Source organism: Channa argus, chromosome 6, assembly GCF_033026475.1.
Source record: "Channa argus isolate prfri chromosome 6, Channa argus male v1.0, whole genome shotgun sequence".
NCBI classification, from domain to species: domain Eukaryota; kingdom Metazoa; phylum Chordata; class Actinopteri; order Anabantiformes; family Channidae; genus Channa; species Channa argus.
In genome coordinates this window covers 8,154,285-8,170,474 of record NC_090202.1, presented here as the reverse complement: position 1 = coordinate 8,170,474, position 16,190 = coordinate 8,154,285, and the positions used below count along the sequence as shown (strand labels likewise).

The window sequence follows — 16,190 nt, the reverse complement described above, 5'->3', positions numbered from 1 at the left end:
CTAAACCCTGGATCTGGATCGTTAAAGATTGAAGAAATACATGTATGAGATTTAAATCTAACTGTCCTCAAGCAAGAGATCTATTTCCAAATATCTTATCCTTTATTCCTTCAGAGGCAGAGGGCAGAAATTAGCAAAAGGAGAAGGCAGCCAAGAGGAGCTGTAAATAGGGGAGGCACTTTAAGATCCAACAAGGGATGAAAGAGAAGAGCAGAGGAAGAGCGAGATCAGGTGGTCTAGAAAGTATAGAGCACAGAAATAATGAAAGACGGAACAAAAAATAGGACACTCATGGCGTAATTGAATGAACACTTGTCCCTGACAGGCCCTGCTCCTGAAAATGACAGCTCTCTCTTTTACCCCTCTAACTCCTTCTCATCTTTAAGAGGCCTCTCTTGTCTATTTCTTCTGCTAATTGAACATCTTCACAAGCACCCTCACGAAGCCCATTTATTCATATGGTGAAATTTCAGAGCGATGAGGTCAAATTGATTGCACCATTACAGGAATTATCCTATACCATCATGGAAGAGTGTTGTTGCTGATGACCATTAAAGATTCAACATTGACTCATGTGCAGTAATGACAGAGAAGCAGATGCTCCCACCATAAGCTACAGTACCACATATTAAGATAAGAGAAATTACAGTTGCATCACCTATTTTGAAGTGGCTTTCCCTGGTGATCTGAATCAACACACCTGGGTTTTGCTCTATTACTGTGTTAACTCTAAATTACTGTCTCCTGCATTCTCTCCTTTCAATAACAAACCAATTTTCTCCTCCTGCTAAGCCTGATTTAGATTCCTATCCCATGTGGTGGTGATTTCTCTATATCAGATGCATCACCGTCCTGCTGCTTCTTTTGGTGTGACAAGAAATGACCCACAACCACTTCACTCAAAGTAAGTTGTGTTACTTAGTTGGGTTATGAGTCTGTGTTCACAACAGGAAAAGGGATCTTTGCTCTGTTTACTCATGCTTTCTTTTAAGAAATTAGTTCATTTTGGTTTTGTTATTGCTTGTTAACTTTTATTTCCCTGTATTTAAATGTTCAGGTGTTAACGGTTTATAGTTTATTCTTCATTTTTCACCGTGCTCCCGTCTTACAAGTGATGCACATCTGTGTGCTGCTTCTCGGCTGCCTTTCTGGGATTGCCCAGGGGGTTTATGGAGGGGATTCCTGCCAGCTGATGGTAAAATTTATTCCAGACAGTGTTTATCGGGCAGGAGATTTAGTGATCGGAGGCCTGTTCCCTGTTCATGTGAAGGCACCTCAGCCTGAGTTGGAATATCAAAGGGAAAAAGTTAATGCTTCCTGTGAAATGTAAGATTTTAAAGAATATGTATTTTTCTCATTGGAACACATACACACACACACACTCTCTCTCTCTCTCTCTCTCTGTCACCACATGTGATTGTTTCTGATGGTCTTGTCATTTGTCTGATTGCAGTTTTCACCAGCGAGCTTATCGCTGGCTTCAGGCTATGATCTTTGCAGTGGAGCAAATTAACAATAACACTGACTTCCTACCCAACTTCACGCTTGGCTACCTTGCAGCTGACACTTGCTTAGCAGAGAGCTCCACACTGTCAGCAGCCATGGCTCTGGTAACTGGACAAGATGTTTATCTGGAAAACTCCGAATGTGGATCTGTGCCTACAGTGCCAGTTATTGTTGGTGATTCACGCACTTCAGCCTCCATTACTGTGGCAAACACCCTTGGAGTGTTTGATATACCCATGGTGAGGATAATTGATGCACTGGAAACACAACAATGATTCATATGCTTGTTAGTTCTGCTGTGAAATACTTAATTACACAACAATATGGCATTTTTCTCTGCTGAATTTACATTTGGTCTGGACAGTGTTACACTGCTGCCTCACAGGATGCACCTCATGGATTCAAACCTAATCCATCTAACTTTGCCTGTGTTTAGCTGTAAGTGAGAATTTGGCCGCTTATGTCAAAAATAATGAAATTTATTTTAAAGGTTAAACAAATGTTTAGAAAAATTCCCCTTGAAAAAAGCAGTCAGCACTTGGGCATTGCATAGATGTTGACTACTATTGAGACATAGACATGTCTATTAAATTTTTTTTAATACTCTGTCTCCTTCTGTATTTCGTGCTGTATAATTATTTATTCCTCACAGGTGAGCTACTTAGCATCCTGTGGGTGTTTGAGTGATAAGAGGAGGTATCCACTGTTCTTCCGCACCATGGCCAGTGATGCTGCAGAAGCGAAGGCAATGGCTGAGCTGCTGCGCTTGATGGGATGGACGTGGGTTGGGCTGGTGTCTGCAGATGATGATTTTGGCAGATTTGGGATTCAGATGTTAATGGAGGCACTCAGGGGAACTGATGTGTGTGTTGCCTACTATGAAATAATTCCAAAGGTGATAAAATGCTTCAATTTGAGAGCATGGCTGCATGCCCTCTTTTCTATTTCATTATCTCCTGTGCCAGTTTCCTTGTGATCAGCAATTGTCTTTGTTTTTAATGCAGTCTCTCTTTTTGATCTCAAGGACTATGCAAAGACTACAATGCAAAGGATTGTTAAAAACATCCAGAAATCCACTGCAAGAGTTGTTGTAGCATTTCTCATAGATTTGGATGCAAAGGTCTAATGCATGAAGGTTTAACTTTCACATCAAATAAATATTTATTATGAAAACTGGATGCAGTCTCTCATCATACACATTTTTTTTGTTATCTCTTTGTCAGGTTTTGTTTGAGGAAGTGGTTGAACAGAATGTGACAGATAAACAGTGGATTGCTAGTGATGCCTGGGCTACATACAGCGGTATTTCAGTCCCTCGCAACCTTCCCTCATTGGCTGGGACAATAGGATTTGCTCTGCGGAGGGCTGATATCCCTGGACTGGGACCCTTTCTGACTCGCCTTAATCCCAACCTGAGTACAACTGATCCTTTCTTGACGGAACTGTGGGAAACATTGTTTGGATGCTCTCTTAGTGCTGGTCTGGGAAGGAAATTGTGTTCAGGCTCAGAGGACATAGGTGAACAAAAGAAACACAAACTTTTTAATTTATTCACGTTAATGTTTCTGTCTTTTTAACTGAAATTATTATTTACTAGCTTATCTTTCCTCTGTAATGAGTCACTTGTAGAAACTGGGAAGAGTGTGTATGCAGATGTATCCCAACTAAGGATCACGTATAATGTCTACAAGGCTGTGTACGCTATTGCTCATGCAATCAAAGAAATGCTGTCCTGTGAACCTGGAAAAGGTCCTTTCTCTGAAGGCCAGTGTCCAGATGTCCAAAAACTGCAGCCTGTGCAAGTAAATTAAATTCTGCTATTTTTTGATGCCATACATGTTCTTTTCAGAAGACGTAAGCAGCTACTTTACTCTATCTCAGATAGCCCACTACCTGCGGCACGTGAACTTTACGACACCTTTGAAGGAATGGATCAACTTTGACCAGAACGGAGACCCACCTGCCTCATACGATATCATCAACTGGCACGTGACAGCCCAGGGTGCAGGGCAGTTTGTCACTGTTGGACATTTTATGTCCTCTCAAATGTCAGATGGCCAGTTTCACATTGATATGGAGCGAGTGGTGTGGGGAGGAGGAAGCAGACACAGGGTATTCATTTATATAGAGTTCTTCAAAGTCCATAATTTAAGAATTGTAACCATTGTGAATTCTGAATATTACTGTAATACATCTGCTTTACCTGATCCTAGGTCCCTGTGTCTGTGTGTAGCAGTCCTTGTCCTCCTGGTACAAGGAAAGCTGTGCAGAAAGGGAGGCCTGTGTGCTGCTTTGACTGCCTGCCTTGTGCTGATGGAGAAATTAGCAACACAACAGGTACTTCACTATAAAATGTGTCTTTTGTTTGAGCTATTTAGTTTATTTAGTTTCTTTGCCAAGGGCATCATAGATTACTACAATGATGCCTGAGTTAGTGAAAAGGCTCCTTTTTATCTACTATCTGTATATTATATATTATTAGACCAACAAATAGATTAAGCGTTGAGCAATATTAAAGATTATTAATGACACTAACAATCAGTTAATGTGGGGCCTTTTCAAATAATCAATGTTGAAATAGTAATAAACAAAAATACTGTGTGACTGCATACTCTTGACCAACACAAACAGTTTATTTTTTTTAATTTTTTTTTATGTTGACTGTGTGGACAAGAAAGAAAAAGATATGATGACAATGATGTTTAGATCTTTCTCAAACTAATGGTCCTACATATGTATTCATAATGTATTTCAAACTCTTTTCAATTTCTAATATATAAATTGAAATGAAATATGTACTAAAAAAATTTTGTATCTTTTACAAACACATCAAAAACTATTGTACTGGTTATGTCCCTCTGGGTTAATGAATAGCTTAGAAAAGTAATCAAAAGGTTGAGAGTTCTAGATTAACGGGAAGTTAAATGGTAAAGAGTTAACTCGTCTACTTGCTCTCTTTCTCTGCCACCTCGTTACTTAACAGGATCGTCAGAGTGTATTCGGTGTCCTGAGCGGTTCTGGTCCAACTCAAACCACACAGTCTGCATTCCCCAGCAGGTGGATTTCCTTTCTTTCAGTGACACCATGGGAATCATCCTTTCCATTGTCTCAGCTGTTGGAACAGCACTGACAGCTGCTACTTTTGCCACCTTCCTTCACTACCGTCACACACCTTTGGTAAAGTGAGGCATCTTCTCAGATGAGCTCCAAAACTTATGCTAAGTGAACAATCTTGTAATGATCCCTACATTTAAAAAACAACACATGACACAGCACAAAGCATATTATCTGTGTGTCCTTACTTCAAACTCCCTCCCTTAGGTACGAGCCAACAACTCAGAGGTGAGCTTCATGCTCCTGGTGTCTCTCAAGTTGTGTTTCTTATGTGCGCTGGCTTTCATTGGACAGCCAGTAGCTTGGTCCTGTATGCTGAGACATTCACTGTTTGGCATCAGCTTTGTGTTGTGCATCTCCTGCCTGCTGAGCCGCACTGTGGTGGTCCTGGTGGCCTTCCGTTTCACACTGCCAGGGCAAAACCTGATGCGTTATGTTGGGCCTGCTCAGCAGAGGTTGGGCATCTCCATCTGCACCCTGGTACAGGTGATTCAACTTTTAAGACTGTAGTACTTTCATGTGCTCAATGCTTTGTATACTAAACATATTGTCATCTCCATTTCATGAACCAACCTCAATGGTGCAGGTACTAATCTGTGTGCTGTGGCTGAGCCTGGCTCCTCCTCAGCCTGCAGAAAGAGACAGTGTGGACAACTGGGGACCCAAAATCATACTGGAATGTGCTACAGGCTCTGTGGTGGGATTCTCACTTGTTCTGGGCTACATCGGCCTATTGGCCTGTCTCTGCCTCCTCCTGGCCTTCCTAGCTAGAAAACTCCCTGACAACTTTAATGAAGCCAAACTGATCACCTTCAGCATGCTGATCTTCTGTGCTGTCTGGGTGGCCTTTGTACCAGCGTACATTAGCTCTCCTGGGAAGTACACTGTGGCAGTGGAGATTTTTGCCATCTTGGCCTCAACTTATGGCCTTTTGTTCTGTATCTTTGCCCCAAAGTGTTTTATTCTTCTTCTGAGACCTGAGAAAAATACCAAAAAACACCTGATGGCCCGATAGGTCAATAAGCTAAGGCATAAAAGATTTAACATGAAATTGAAAGCAATTTCCTTTGGCGACTATTGAAATATACAATGACTATGATAGAAAATAAATATATTAAACAAATTGAAATTAATGTAACTGTTTTTATTACTATGGAATTACAAATGCTTTTTTGAATATGATATTTTGTTACTGTTTATTACTCATGTACAACATACTAAGAACTGTACTAAGACAAAAGTGTTGCAGTGGAATTTGCTGCAAAAGAAATAATACTCTGCATAAATGAAAACAAAGATTTCATTCCATTATAAGCTCATGGGATTTGAGAATGTGATTTGAATCCGACAGCCCATCATGGATAATCACTCAGACAGTACATGTGAGTTTTTGTGTTGAATAATTGGAGAATTGTTCGCTCTCATACATATTACTGAGAAATTCTGTATTGCTGTCTCTCGACTGCATTCTGTCAACACATTTCTTATCAGTACTCCCGTTGCTTTTTACCCAAACAGGAATCTGGCAATTAGATTAGCATAGTGACTCATACTAAATCAAAATAAAGCCATCATAACTATAGCTACTTCAATTTCAGGGGATTCTTGAAAACGTCTAATCTTTCCTTGGCCTGTATAATCAAGCCAAACCACAGGGGCCCCAGTGAATTGTGTTATTATCACAGGGCCATAAGTTTCTGCTGTATTTTCTGTGGTGCTTGTCACCTCTGTGATACTGGTTCTCACTACATAACAGGTAGAAAGTTGAATTTAAAGCTACATGACAAGAGTTACTTTAGTCTACAGGGGTAAATGGCAGATTACAAGGATTATGAAGGGTGCAAACAAGATGCAGTCAACTAAAAAAAATTGGGGTAGGTGTTCACCAAGTCCTGGCTCACCAGATCAATCCCCAGCTCCTCTATTCCATATGTCTAATAGTTGAAAGTAAAGTGTCATGGGAAGAAGCTTTTTGTTTTTTGAAAGAACAGGAAGCTGAGAAAGTTTCTCTTTAAGTTTTTTGAATATTGGAAGGACTGTTCCTAGTCTATAGCCTCTATACCCTTCTAAGACGACTAAGCCAAAGCGCTTAGCTGGATCTACAGTACTGTTGTTGATGCAGACACTTCAACAAAGATACACAGCAAATACCATGTCAATGTGTTTAACTTAAAAAGCTGTTTCTAACCAGCTTCTTACAGGTGCATGACAAAAAGCTGCAACGGTGTGGCTGAATAAAAGAACATGCCTCAGTTTGCCACAAATCTGACTTCAACTTTTCAAATAAGTTGCTTTCCACTGCTTCTCTTCCTGCCCCCCCCACCCCCTTTTTTTTTTTTTAACAGTTTTCTGTATAATAGATCAGCACTTTTCTAAAGATAGAAGGGTTGTGACCATTGGTTAAAAATGCCCTCTAACCTTTCTGTCATTGGTCCCTTCCTATTCCCTTCCACTGCAATCCTATCCTATTATGATATATAATAGTTTATAAAAGCAGGATTGAGCAACTACTTCTGATGACTTCAACATCTTTGCAAGGAATCAAAGATGTTGTATTACTGCCATGATTTGGGAGTCACCACTAGTGCAAAGATTGTTTAAAGTAAAAATTATTGAAATTCTTTAAGCAAGATCATAGTTTGCCATTTTTGTAATATCTAATGCATCTCAAAGTATAAAGAATACACTGTGTGCATAAAATAAAAATGTGTATTTTTTTTTACAAAGTGGCAGAAAACAGCACCTGTCTAGTCCTCTGCTGCAAAATTTTGCATGTAAATTCTTTAAATTCAGTGTTTTTTTTACACCCCTAAACAAAGGATCCAAACATGCAATTCACACTCTCATTCTCTTATCACAATATAACATTTCTACAATGTTCATCCCTTACTAACACGGCCCAATTATCTTGATGCCCACTTAGCTGTGCCTCAGCTCGGCTAAGCTAAGAGATTTCAAGGCCAGTAAAAGAGTAAAAACCTCTTCTTAATTAATGCAACCTGAGACCCTTGGGGCACATTGATTTCACTTGAGCCATGTCTACTCCCAAAAAAAAAAAAAAAAAAGAGACTTGGTCTGGTGTGTTAGAGAAAACCATTCTGAGTGCAAAGATTTTTGATGATTAAGTGGGAGCATTGGTAAAGTGCCACGCTTAACTTCTCCAACTGTGAGTTCACTAAAGCAACCACTGCTTACTTAGGTAAGCAGGTAGGACAGGGAAAAGTGAAACTAGTCAAAGAAAAAGTCTCTGCCATTGTTGACAAAATAGCATGCCTTAAATCTAATGTGATCTATACAGAAATACTTAGGGTATATAAGTAAACTCAGAAAGGGAAGTGTATGAATGCATATGTGTGTGTGTGTACGTAAGTCTAGTGCCTGACTCAGCCTCCTTTGGACAAGGCAAACCTTAGTTGAGCAAAGAACAGTTCTAACCAATAACTCGGAGTACTGCACATCAAAGATCAAAATATTTATCAAGGGTCACAGAGGTCCATACAATACAAGTCAAATTAGAAAACACAACGTGGCCCAAAACCCAACACATTGTAGCCATCCAGAGTGAAATATAGGGTGGGCTTTTAAAAAAGTGCTGGGATTAATCCTGGAAGATGATTGGAGTATCAACGTAGACAGCGGACAAATAAGAAGGCAATGCTAGACATGGAGCTAGACATGGAGCTAGACATGAGCAAGGCATGGAGTTAGACAGGAGCATGACGTGGAATTAAGGAAAGTGGAAAGGAAAATGTTCTCTTTTGTGACCGCACTGTAACAGAGGTAGCTTGGTTTCCTACAGGAATGTAGCCACATTCAGAGTCCATGGCGTGATGTCTCCAAGCTGATTACAGAGAGAGTCAATAGGGGCTGGTACTCACAAATACAGAGTGGCAGGCAGAGGCAAGTCGATAAACATAGCTTGGTTTGAACCGTGGAAAGCAATGAAGACTTTTCATGAAGGGCTTGAAAGTTGCGGTGATTAGCAGACAATCTGGCAGCTTGGCGAAGGAACTGAAGAGGTATATATACAAAGTTATGGGAGCAGGTGAAATTGATTACTGGTGATTAGTGAAGCTGGAACAATGTAATGGAACCAGGAAACAGGAAGTGACTGCAAAATAAAAGTCCTGAGGGTGTAAGTGAAGTCGGGGATCCTGACACATTATTGACCCAAAAGAAATTGAGGAAGTGAACTGAATTGAATTCAAATGTCCAGGTGTCCTTTTGGACTCTAAACTCAAATTTGATTCCCATGTTTTGTAAATGCCAAAGATTATTAGGTAAAATTTAAAGCCATAAAAAGGGAGTAAAAATTGGTGGAGTTGCCCTGTAATGGTGATAGAACAGAAACCAATGAAATGACACCCTTCAACACTGTTCTTAACTGTTCTGTTTATTTTATTTATTTGTTTTCATCTACAAATGTAAAAGGGACAGTAGCTGTAAATAAAATTTTTGTTACATGTTTTATATACACGCCATCAGTTGTTCAGTTGTAACAATGTTTAACTGTATTGTCGATTTTTTTATTTTAATTTTTTTGTCCTTTTGGCTTATCCCCTGAGTTCAGGGTCGCCACAGCAGATCATTGTCCGCATGTTGATTTGGCGCAGTTCTTTTTTTCTTTTTACGCCGAATGCCCTCCCTGATGCAACCGTCCCCAATTTCTACGGGGCTTGGATTGGCACTGCACAGCTGGGGAGGGGAATGGGCTGTTAGGGGTTCAGTGTCTTGCCCAGGGACACTTTGACATATAGCTGGGGCCTTCAACTGCCTTTACCAACGAAATAAAATAAAGATAATCGCTCATGGTTTTCTGACTGATGACAGCATTGAGTACGTTGGAAATCATGCCCTCATTTTAACTTTGAGCCCAAAGGGCTACTCTTTAAAGTGAACCAGAAACACACTGAATTGTTAATAGCGCAGAGAGAGAAGATAAAGATAAAAAAACAGTGTAAAGATGATGGAAATAAATGTAAATCATGTAATACAGTGTCAACAATGCTTTTCAACAATGTCCATCTGATTTTCCCCGCACCTTTCCCTTTTTTTCAGTCCTTTATAGTTAAAATAAAAAACTTAATAATGGGGAAACTCAAGGGTGTCAATACTTTCCCTTGGTGGGCTTCAGAGAACAGGTAAGATATAGTATCAGAATGACATTGAATATTTAATTAAATTACAGTTGCATCACCTATTTTGAAGTGGCTTTCCCTGGTGATCTGAATCAACACACCTGGGTTTTGCTCTATTACTGTGTTAACTCTAAATTACTGTCTCCTGCATTCTCTCCTTTCAATAACAAACCAATTTTCTCCTCCTGCTAACCCTGATTTAGATTCCTATCCCATGTGGTGGTGATTTCTCTATATCAGATGCATCACCGTCCTGCTGCTTCTTTTGGTGTGATAAGAAATGACCCACAACCACTTCACTCAAAGTAAGTTTCCCTCCATGTTACTGAGTTGAGGTATGAGTCTCTGTTCACAACAGGAAAAAGAATCTAACTCTTCATTTGCAAAATGTGCTGTTTGCTCTGTTCCCTCAAGAAAAATGGTCACAAAGTTTCTCTACATGATTTAGTTTATTTTGGCAGTTGCTCCATCACTGTTGCTTTCCTGTATTTATGTGTTCATGTCTCAAGTATTAACTAATCAATGCTGTTTATACTTTGTTCTTCATTTTTCACTTTGCTCCCATCTTCCAAGTGAGGCACATCTGTCTGCTGCTTCTCTGCTGCCTTTCTGGGATTGCCCAGGGGGTTTATGGAGGGGATTCCTGCCAGCTGATGGTAAAATTTATTCCAGACAGTGTTTATCGGGCAGGAGATGTAGTGATCGGAGGCCTGTTCCCTGTTCATGTGAAGGCACCTCAGCCTGAGTTGGAATATCAAAGTGAAAAAGTTAATGCTTCCTGTGAAATGTAAGATTTTAAAGAATATGTATTTTTCTCATTGGAACCCACACAGACACACACACACTCTCTCTCTCTCACTCTGTCACCACATGTGATTGTTTCTGATGGTCTTCTTGTCACTTGTCTGTTTGCAGTTTTAACCAGCGAGCTTATCGCTGGCTTCAGGCTATGATCTTTGCAGTGGAGGAAATTAACAATAACACCGACTTCCTACCCAACTTCACGCTTGGCTACCTTGCAGCTGACACTTGCTTAGCAGAGAGCTCCACACTGTCAGCAGCCATGGCTCTGGTAACTGGACAAGATGTTTATCTGGAAAACTCCGAATGTGGATCTGTGCCTACAGTGCCAGTTATTGTTGGTGATTCACGCACTTCAGCCTCCATTACTGTGGCAAACACCCTTGGAGTGTTTGATATACCCATGGTGAGGATAATTGATGCACTGGAAACACAACAATGATTCATATGCTTGTTAGTTTTGTTGTGAAACACTGAATTACACAACAATATGGCATTTTTCTCTGCTGAATTCGTGTTTGGTCTGCACAGTGTTACACTGCTGTCTCCAAGGATTTCACAGGAACTTCAACTGTTTTAAGCTGTCAAGATATCTTTGAGTTAGTGAAGATTTTGTCTCCCTGCTCATATCTGATATCTCAGAAAAACATTATTTTGACAGGTGCCACCTGCTGTACACATTGAAGCGGAATTTTTTTTTTGTAAATATTTTACAGTAGCTGCTCACTTTTACTAAACATTTAACATGGGTTAAATGTGAAGTTTTTTTTAGCATGACGGATATAACTTAATGAATGTGTCTTTTTTTGTTCTTTACACTTGCTGTTACTGGCTGTATTATTCTCCTTGTGTATCTCATGCTGTATAATAACCATTTATTCCTCACAGGTAAGTTACTTAGCATCCTGTGGGTGTTTGAGTGATAAGAGGAGGTATCCACTGTTCTTCCGCACCATGGCCAGTGATGCTGCAGAGGCAAAGGCAATGGCTGAGCTGCTGCGCTTGATGGGATGGACGTGGGTTGGGCTGGTGTCTGCAGATGATGACTTTGGCAGATTTGGGATTCAGATGTTAATGGAGGCACTCAGGGGAACTGACGTGTGTGTTGCCTACTATGAAATAATTCCAAAGGTGATAAAATGTTTCAATTCTATTATGACTACATACCCATCACTTTCTGTTCAGTTATCTCACATGCCATTTTGTTGCTTTCTGCTAATCTATTTTTCATGTCAAGGACTATCCAAAGATTACAATGCAGAGGATTGTTGAATCCATTCAGAAATCCACTGCCAAGGTTGTGGTAACATTTCTCATAGATCCAGATGCAAAGGTATTTTAATCACTTTAATTTTCACATGAACTACTGCGCGTCAGAGGTCAGAGGTACTAATTCTGTATCTGATTGCTGTTGACCAACCAACAAAAACGTTGTTGGATTTACTGCACTGATACTAAATGTCTCAAAGCTACATCTGTACCTGAAGCAGCATTATTCTGCTGGCACTGGTCATTTTAATTGAAAGAACAAACCAAAATATTAAGTAAATACACAAAGTTAATGGAATCATGCTGGACAGATCAGATGCCATTAACAACCATATCTTCCTTAAACCAGTTCCAGATGGCTAATTGCTGTAAAACTACATGAGCAAATAGAAAATTAGCATTTGGACTATTGTCTTTTTCAAAACATGAAAGTATAAACTAATTATACAAATCAGAAGCCCACATGCGGTTAAATATTTTTCTCTCCAAACACACTTGGTAAGCAATAAAATACAAATTGAAACAAACGTTATACTAATATACTGTAAAGTATAGACGTTAGCATTTCCCTACATTTTTTTCCCCCACATTTCATGTTCATTTCTTGTGTTTCATTTTGGTTTATTTCTTTTAAGGGAAATCATAAATTTGTTCTTCATACACAGTGAATTTTAGGTACGAATAAATTAAGTTTGAAACACACTTTCTATTTATAACCAGCACTGTGAGATCATTGCGGTCATATGTGTGTATTCTGTGGTAATGTTCTTAAATTTCACTGGTCATACAGTAGCCCGCTGCAGTAGATCCAGGCCTCAAGTGATTGTCAGCAGCTACATGAAAAAAACCTATGTGTTAGATTCAAGTTAGTATATATAACCCTAAATGAATTTTAAATCTGAGTTTTGGGGGCTGCCAGGCAAAATAGTAGCTATAGATGTAATCATATATTATGATAAACAGATGCAGTCTCTCATGTTATACTGCTTTTTTTAAAAATCTCTTTTTCAGGCTTTGTTTGAGGAAGTGGTTGAACAGAATGTAACAGATAAACAGTGGGTCGCTAATGATGCCTGGGCTACATACAGCAGTGTCTCAGTCCCTCGCAACCTTCCCTCATTGGCTGGGACAATAGGATTTGCTCTGCGGAGGGCTGATATCCCTGGACTGGGACCCTTTCTGACTCGCCTTAATCCCAACCTGAGTACAACTGATCCTTTCTTGACGGAACTGTGGGAAACATTGTTTGGATGCTCTCTTAGTGCTGGTCTGGGAAGGAAATTGTGTTCAGGCTCAGAGGACATAGGTGAACAAAAGAAACACAAACTTTTTAATTTATTCACGTTAATGTTTCTGTCTTTTTAACTGAAATTATTATTTACTAGCTTATCTTTCCTCTGTAATGAGTCACTTGTAGAAACTGGGAAGAGTGTGTATGCAGATGTATCCCAACTAAGGATCACGTATAATGTCTACAAGGCTGTGTACGCTATTGCTCATGCAATCAAAGAAATGCTGTCCTGTGAACCTGGAAAAGGTCCTTTCTCTGAAGGCCAGTGTCCAGATGTCCAAAAACTGCAGCCTGTGCAAGTAAATTAAATTCTGCTATTTTTTGATGCCATACATGTTCTTTTCAGAAGACGTAAGCAGCTACTTTACTCTATCTCAGATAGCCCACTACCTGCGGCACGTGAACTTTACGACACCTTTGAAGGAATGGATCAACTTTGACCAGAACGGAGACCCACCTGCCTCATACGATATCATCAACTGGCACGTGACAGCCCAGGGTGCAGGGCAGTTTGTCACTGTTGGACATTTTATGTCCTCTCAAATGTCAGATGGCCAGTTTCACATTGATATGGAGCGAGTGGTGTGGGGGGGAGGAAGCAGACACAGGGTATTCATTTATATAGAGTTCTTCAAAGTCCATAATTTAAGAATTGTAACCATTGTGAATTCTGAATATTACTGTAATACATCTGCTTTACCTGATCCTAGGTCCCTGTGTCTGTGTGTAGCAGTCCTTGTCCTTCTGGTACAAGGAAAGCTGTGCAGAAAGGGAGGCCTGTGTGCTGCTTTGACTGCCTGCCTTGTGCTGATGGAGAAATTAGCAACACAACAGGTGTCACTTTTATTAGTTTTAACACATATTACAAATTACAGTTAAATTACAGAATAATTGTTTTTTTTTCCTAGTATGGAATCATTGTGAGAATGATGACATTGAGATGTACAGTATTATGTGACCACCCACTCTGTAAAACACTTTTTCTTAATATTCATTACAGGTCACAGAAAGAGTAATTAAATTTTAGATTTCAAAACCAATTATGCTTCACAAGAATAAATGTTTTAACTTCATGTATATAAATCTGTAGTTTTTTTTTTTTTTTTCAATTCTAGGGATCTGAAATAGTTTTGGATAATTTACTTTTTTCTTTTAAAGGCATTTTTTCTTTAAAATAGGTCTATATGCAATATGTTTTCCTCAGCCTGAATCCACTCTGTTTTACGTAATTGGCCAGCTTGTAAAGCCTGTCAGTAGGCATCAATGTCATGTGAGAGTGGGTGGGCACAACTGTGTATGTTGTTGTCATGTAAATCCAAAACAGTTTAAGTTCTGGACTGACAGCATTTATAATTGGACTAGAGAGCTGTCTGCAGCATATTGACATGATTCTGGGAGCAGCACAAAAACATCCAAAAAGTATTGTGACAGACCTGACAGACTTTTTTGTGTAACTTTTACATATTTTGAGTGCCCATTGTGGAATTTTAGTTTTGTTTAATATGGACACCCATCATCATTTCAGTTAAATTACTACTACAACTCATAGGAATCACATGTTTAACATAAGGAAAAGAGTAAAAATATCCACGAGACCCATCTCTCTTGTGCTCTCTTTCTGTGTTGTTTCTAAACAGCATCGTCAGAGTGTATTCGGTGTCCTGAGCGGTTCTGGTCCAACTCAAACCACACAGTCTGCATTCCCCAGCAGGTGGATTTCCTTTCTTTCAGTGACACCATGGGAATCATCCTTTCCATTGTCTCAGCTGTTGGAACAGCACTGACAGCTGCTACATTTGCCACCTTCCTTCACTACCGTCACACACCATTGGTAAAGTGAGGCATCTTCTCAGATGAGCTCCAAAACTTATGCTTAGTGAACAATCTTGTAATGATCCCTACATTTAAAAAATACCACATTACACAGCACAAAGCATCTTATCTGTGTGTCCTTACTTCAAACTCCCTCCCTTAGGTACGAGCCAACAACTCAGAGGTGAGCTTCATGCTCCTGGTGTCTCTCAAGTTGTGTTTCTTATGTGCGCTGGCTTTCATTGGACAGCCAGTAGCTTGGTCCTGTATGCTGAGACATTCACTGTTTGGCATCAGCTTTGTGTTGTGTATCTCCTGCCTGCTGAGCCGCACTGTGGTGGTCCTGGTGGCCTTCCGTTCCACACTGCCAGGGCAAAGCCTGATGCGTTATGTTGGGCCTGCTCAGCAGAGGTTGGGCATCTCCATCTGCACCCTGGTACAGGTGATTCAACTTTTAAGACTGTAGTACTTTCATGAGCTCTATGCTTTGTATACTAAACATATTGTCATCTCCATTTCATGAACCAACCTCAATGGTGCAGGTGCTAATCTGTGTGCTGTGGCTGAGCCTGGCTCCTCCTCAGCCTGCAGAAAGAGACAGTGTGGACAACTGGGGACCCAAAATCATACTGGAATGTGCTACAGGCTCTGTGGTGGGATTCTCACTTGTTCTGGGCTACATCGGCCTATTGGCCTGTCTCTGCCTCCTCCTGGCCTTCCTAGCTAGAAAACTCCCTGACAACTTTAATGAAGCCAAACTGATCACCTTCAGCATGCTGATCTTCTGTGCTGTCTGGGTGGCCTTTGTACCAGCGTACATTAGCTCTCCTGGGAAGTACACTGTGGCAGTGGAGATTTTTGCCATCTTGGCCTCAACTTATGGCCTTTTGTTCTGTATCTTTGCCCCAAAGTGTTTTATTCTTCTTCTGAGACCTGAGAAAAATACCAAAAAACACCTGATGGCCCGATAGGTCAATAAGCTAAGGCATAAAAGATTTAACATGTAATTGAAAACAATTTGCTTAAGTATCTATTATTGAAGTGTATGGTGTTTTTATTCTCACACATGAAAAATGTATTAATGATTGAATAAATATTGAAATGGATATTAAATATATTTAGTGTTGTTTGTTACTATTTAATTATGAATGCTATTTAAAAATGGTATATGTTCATGGTTTTGTTCATCTACAATATACATGAATGAATACACAATGAATTTTACGATTCATTCAGGTCATAACTTACTATGATGTCAC

General features: G+C 39.8%; 2 protein-coding genes across 2 annotated transcripts; both read left to right on the top strand.

The window, feature by feature from the left end:
• Positions 1-1,114: 1,114 nt before the first annotated feature.
• Positions 1,115-5,635, top strand: LOC137129027 (extracellular calcium-sensing receptor-like). The gene is made up of 11 exons (XM_067507806.1): positions 1,115-1,326; positions 1,454-1,745; positions 2,159-2,401; positions 2,531-2,626; positions 2,730-3,024; positions 3,136-3,308; positions 3,388-3,618; positions 3,720-3,843; positions 4,490-4,683; positions 4,828-5,106; positions 5,207-5,635. Exons 1-11 carry the CDS (start codon positions 1,115-1,117, stop codon positions 5,633-5,635), a joined length of 2,568 nt encoding a protein of 855 aa, XP_067363907.1.
• Positions 5,636-10,679: 5,044 nt separating this feature from the next.
• LOC137128974 (extracellular calcium-sensing receptor-like) lies at positions 10,680-15,907 on the top strand. Its single transcript, XM_067507711.1, has 10 exons — positions 10,680-10,965; positions 11,448-11,690; positions 11,797-11,892; positions 12,840-13,134; positions 13,246-13,418; positions 13,498-13,728; positions 13,830-13,953; positions 14,757-14,950; positions 15,095-15,373; positions 15,474-15,907. Exons 1-10 carry the CDS (start codon positions 10,708-10,710, stop codon positions 15,900-15,902), a joined length of 2,322 nt encoding a protein of 773 aa, XP_067363812.1. The 5' UTR covers positions 10,680-10,707; the 3' UTR covers positions 15,903-15,907.
• Positions 15,908-16,190: the final 283 nt, after the last annotated feature.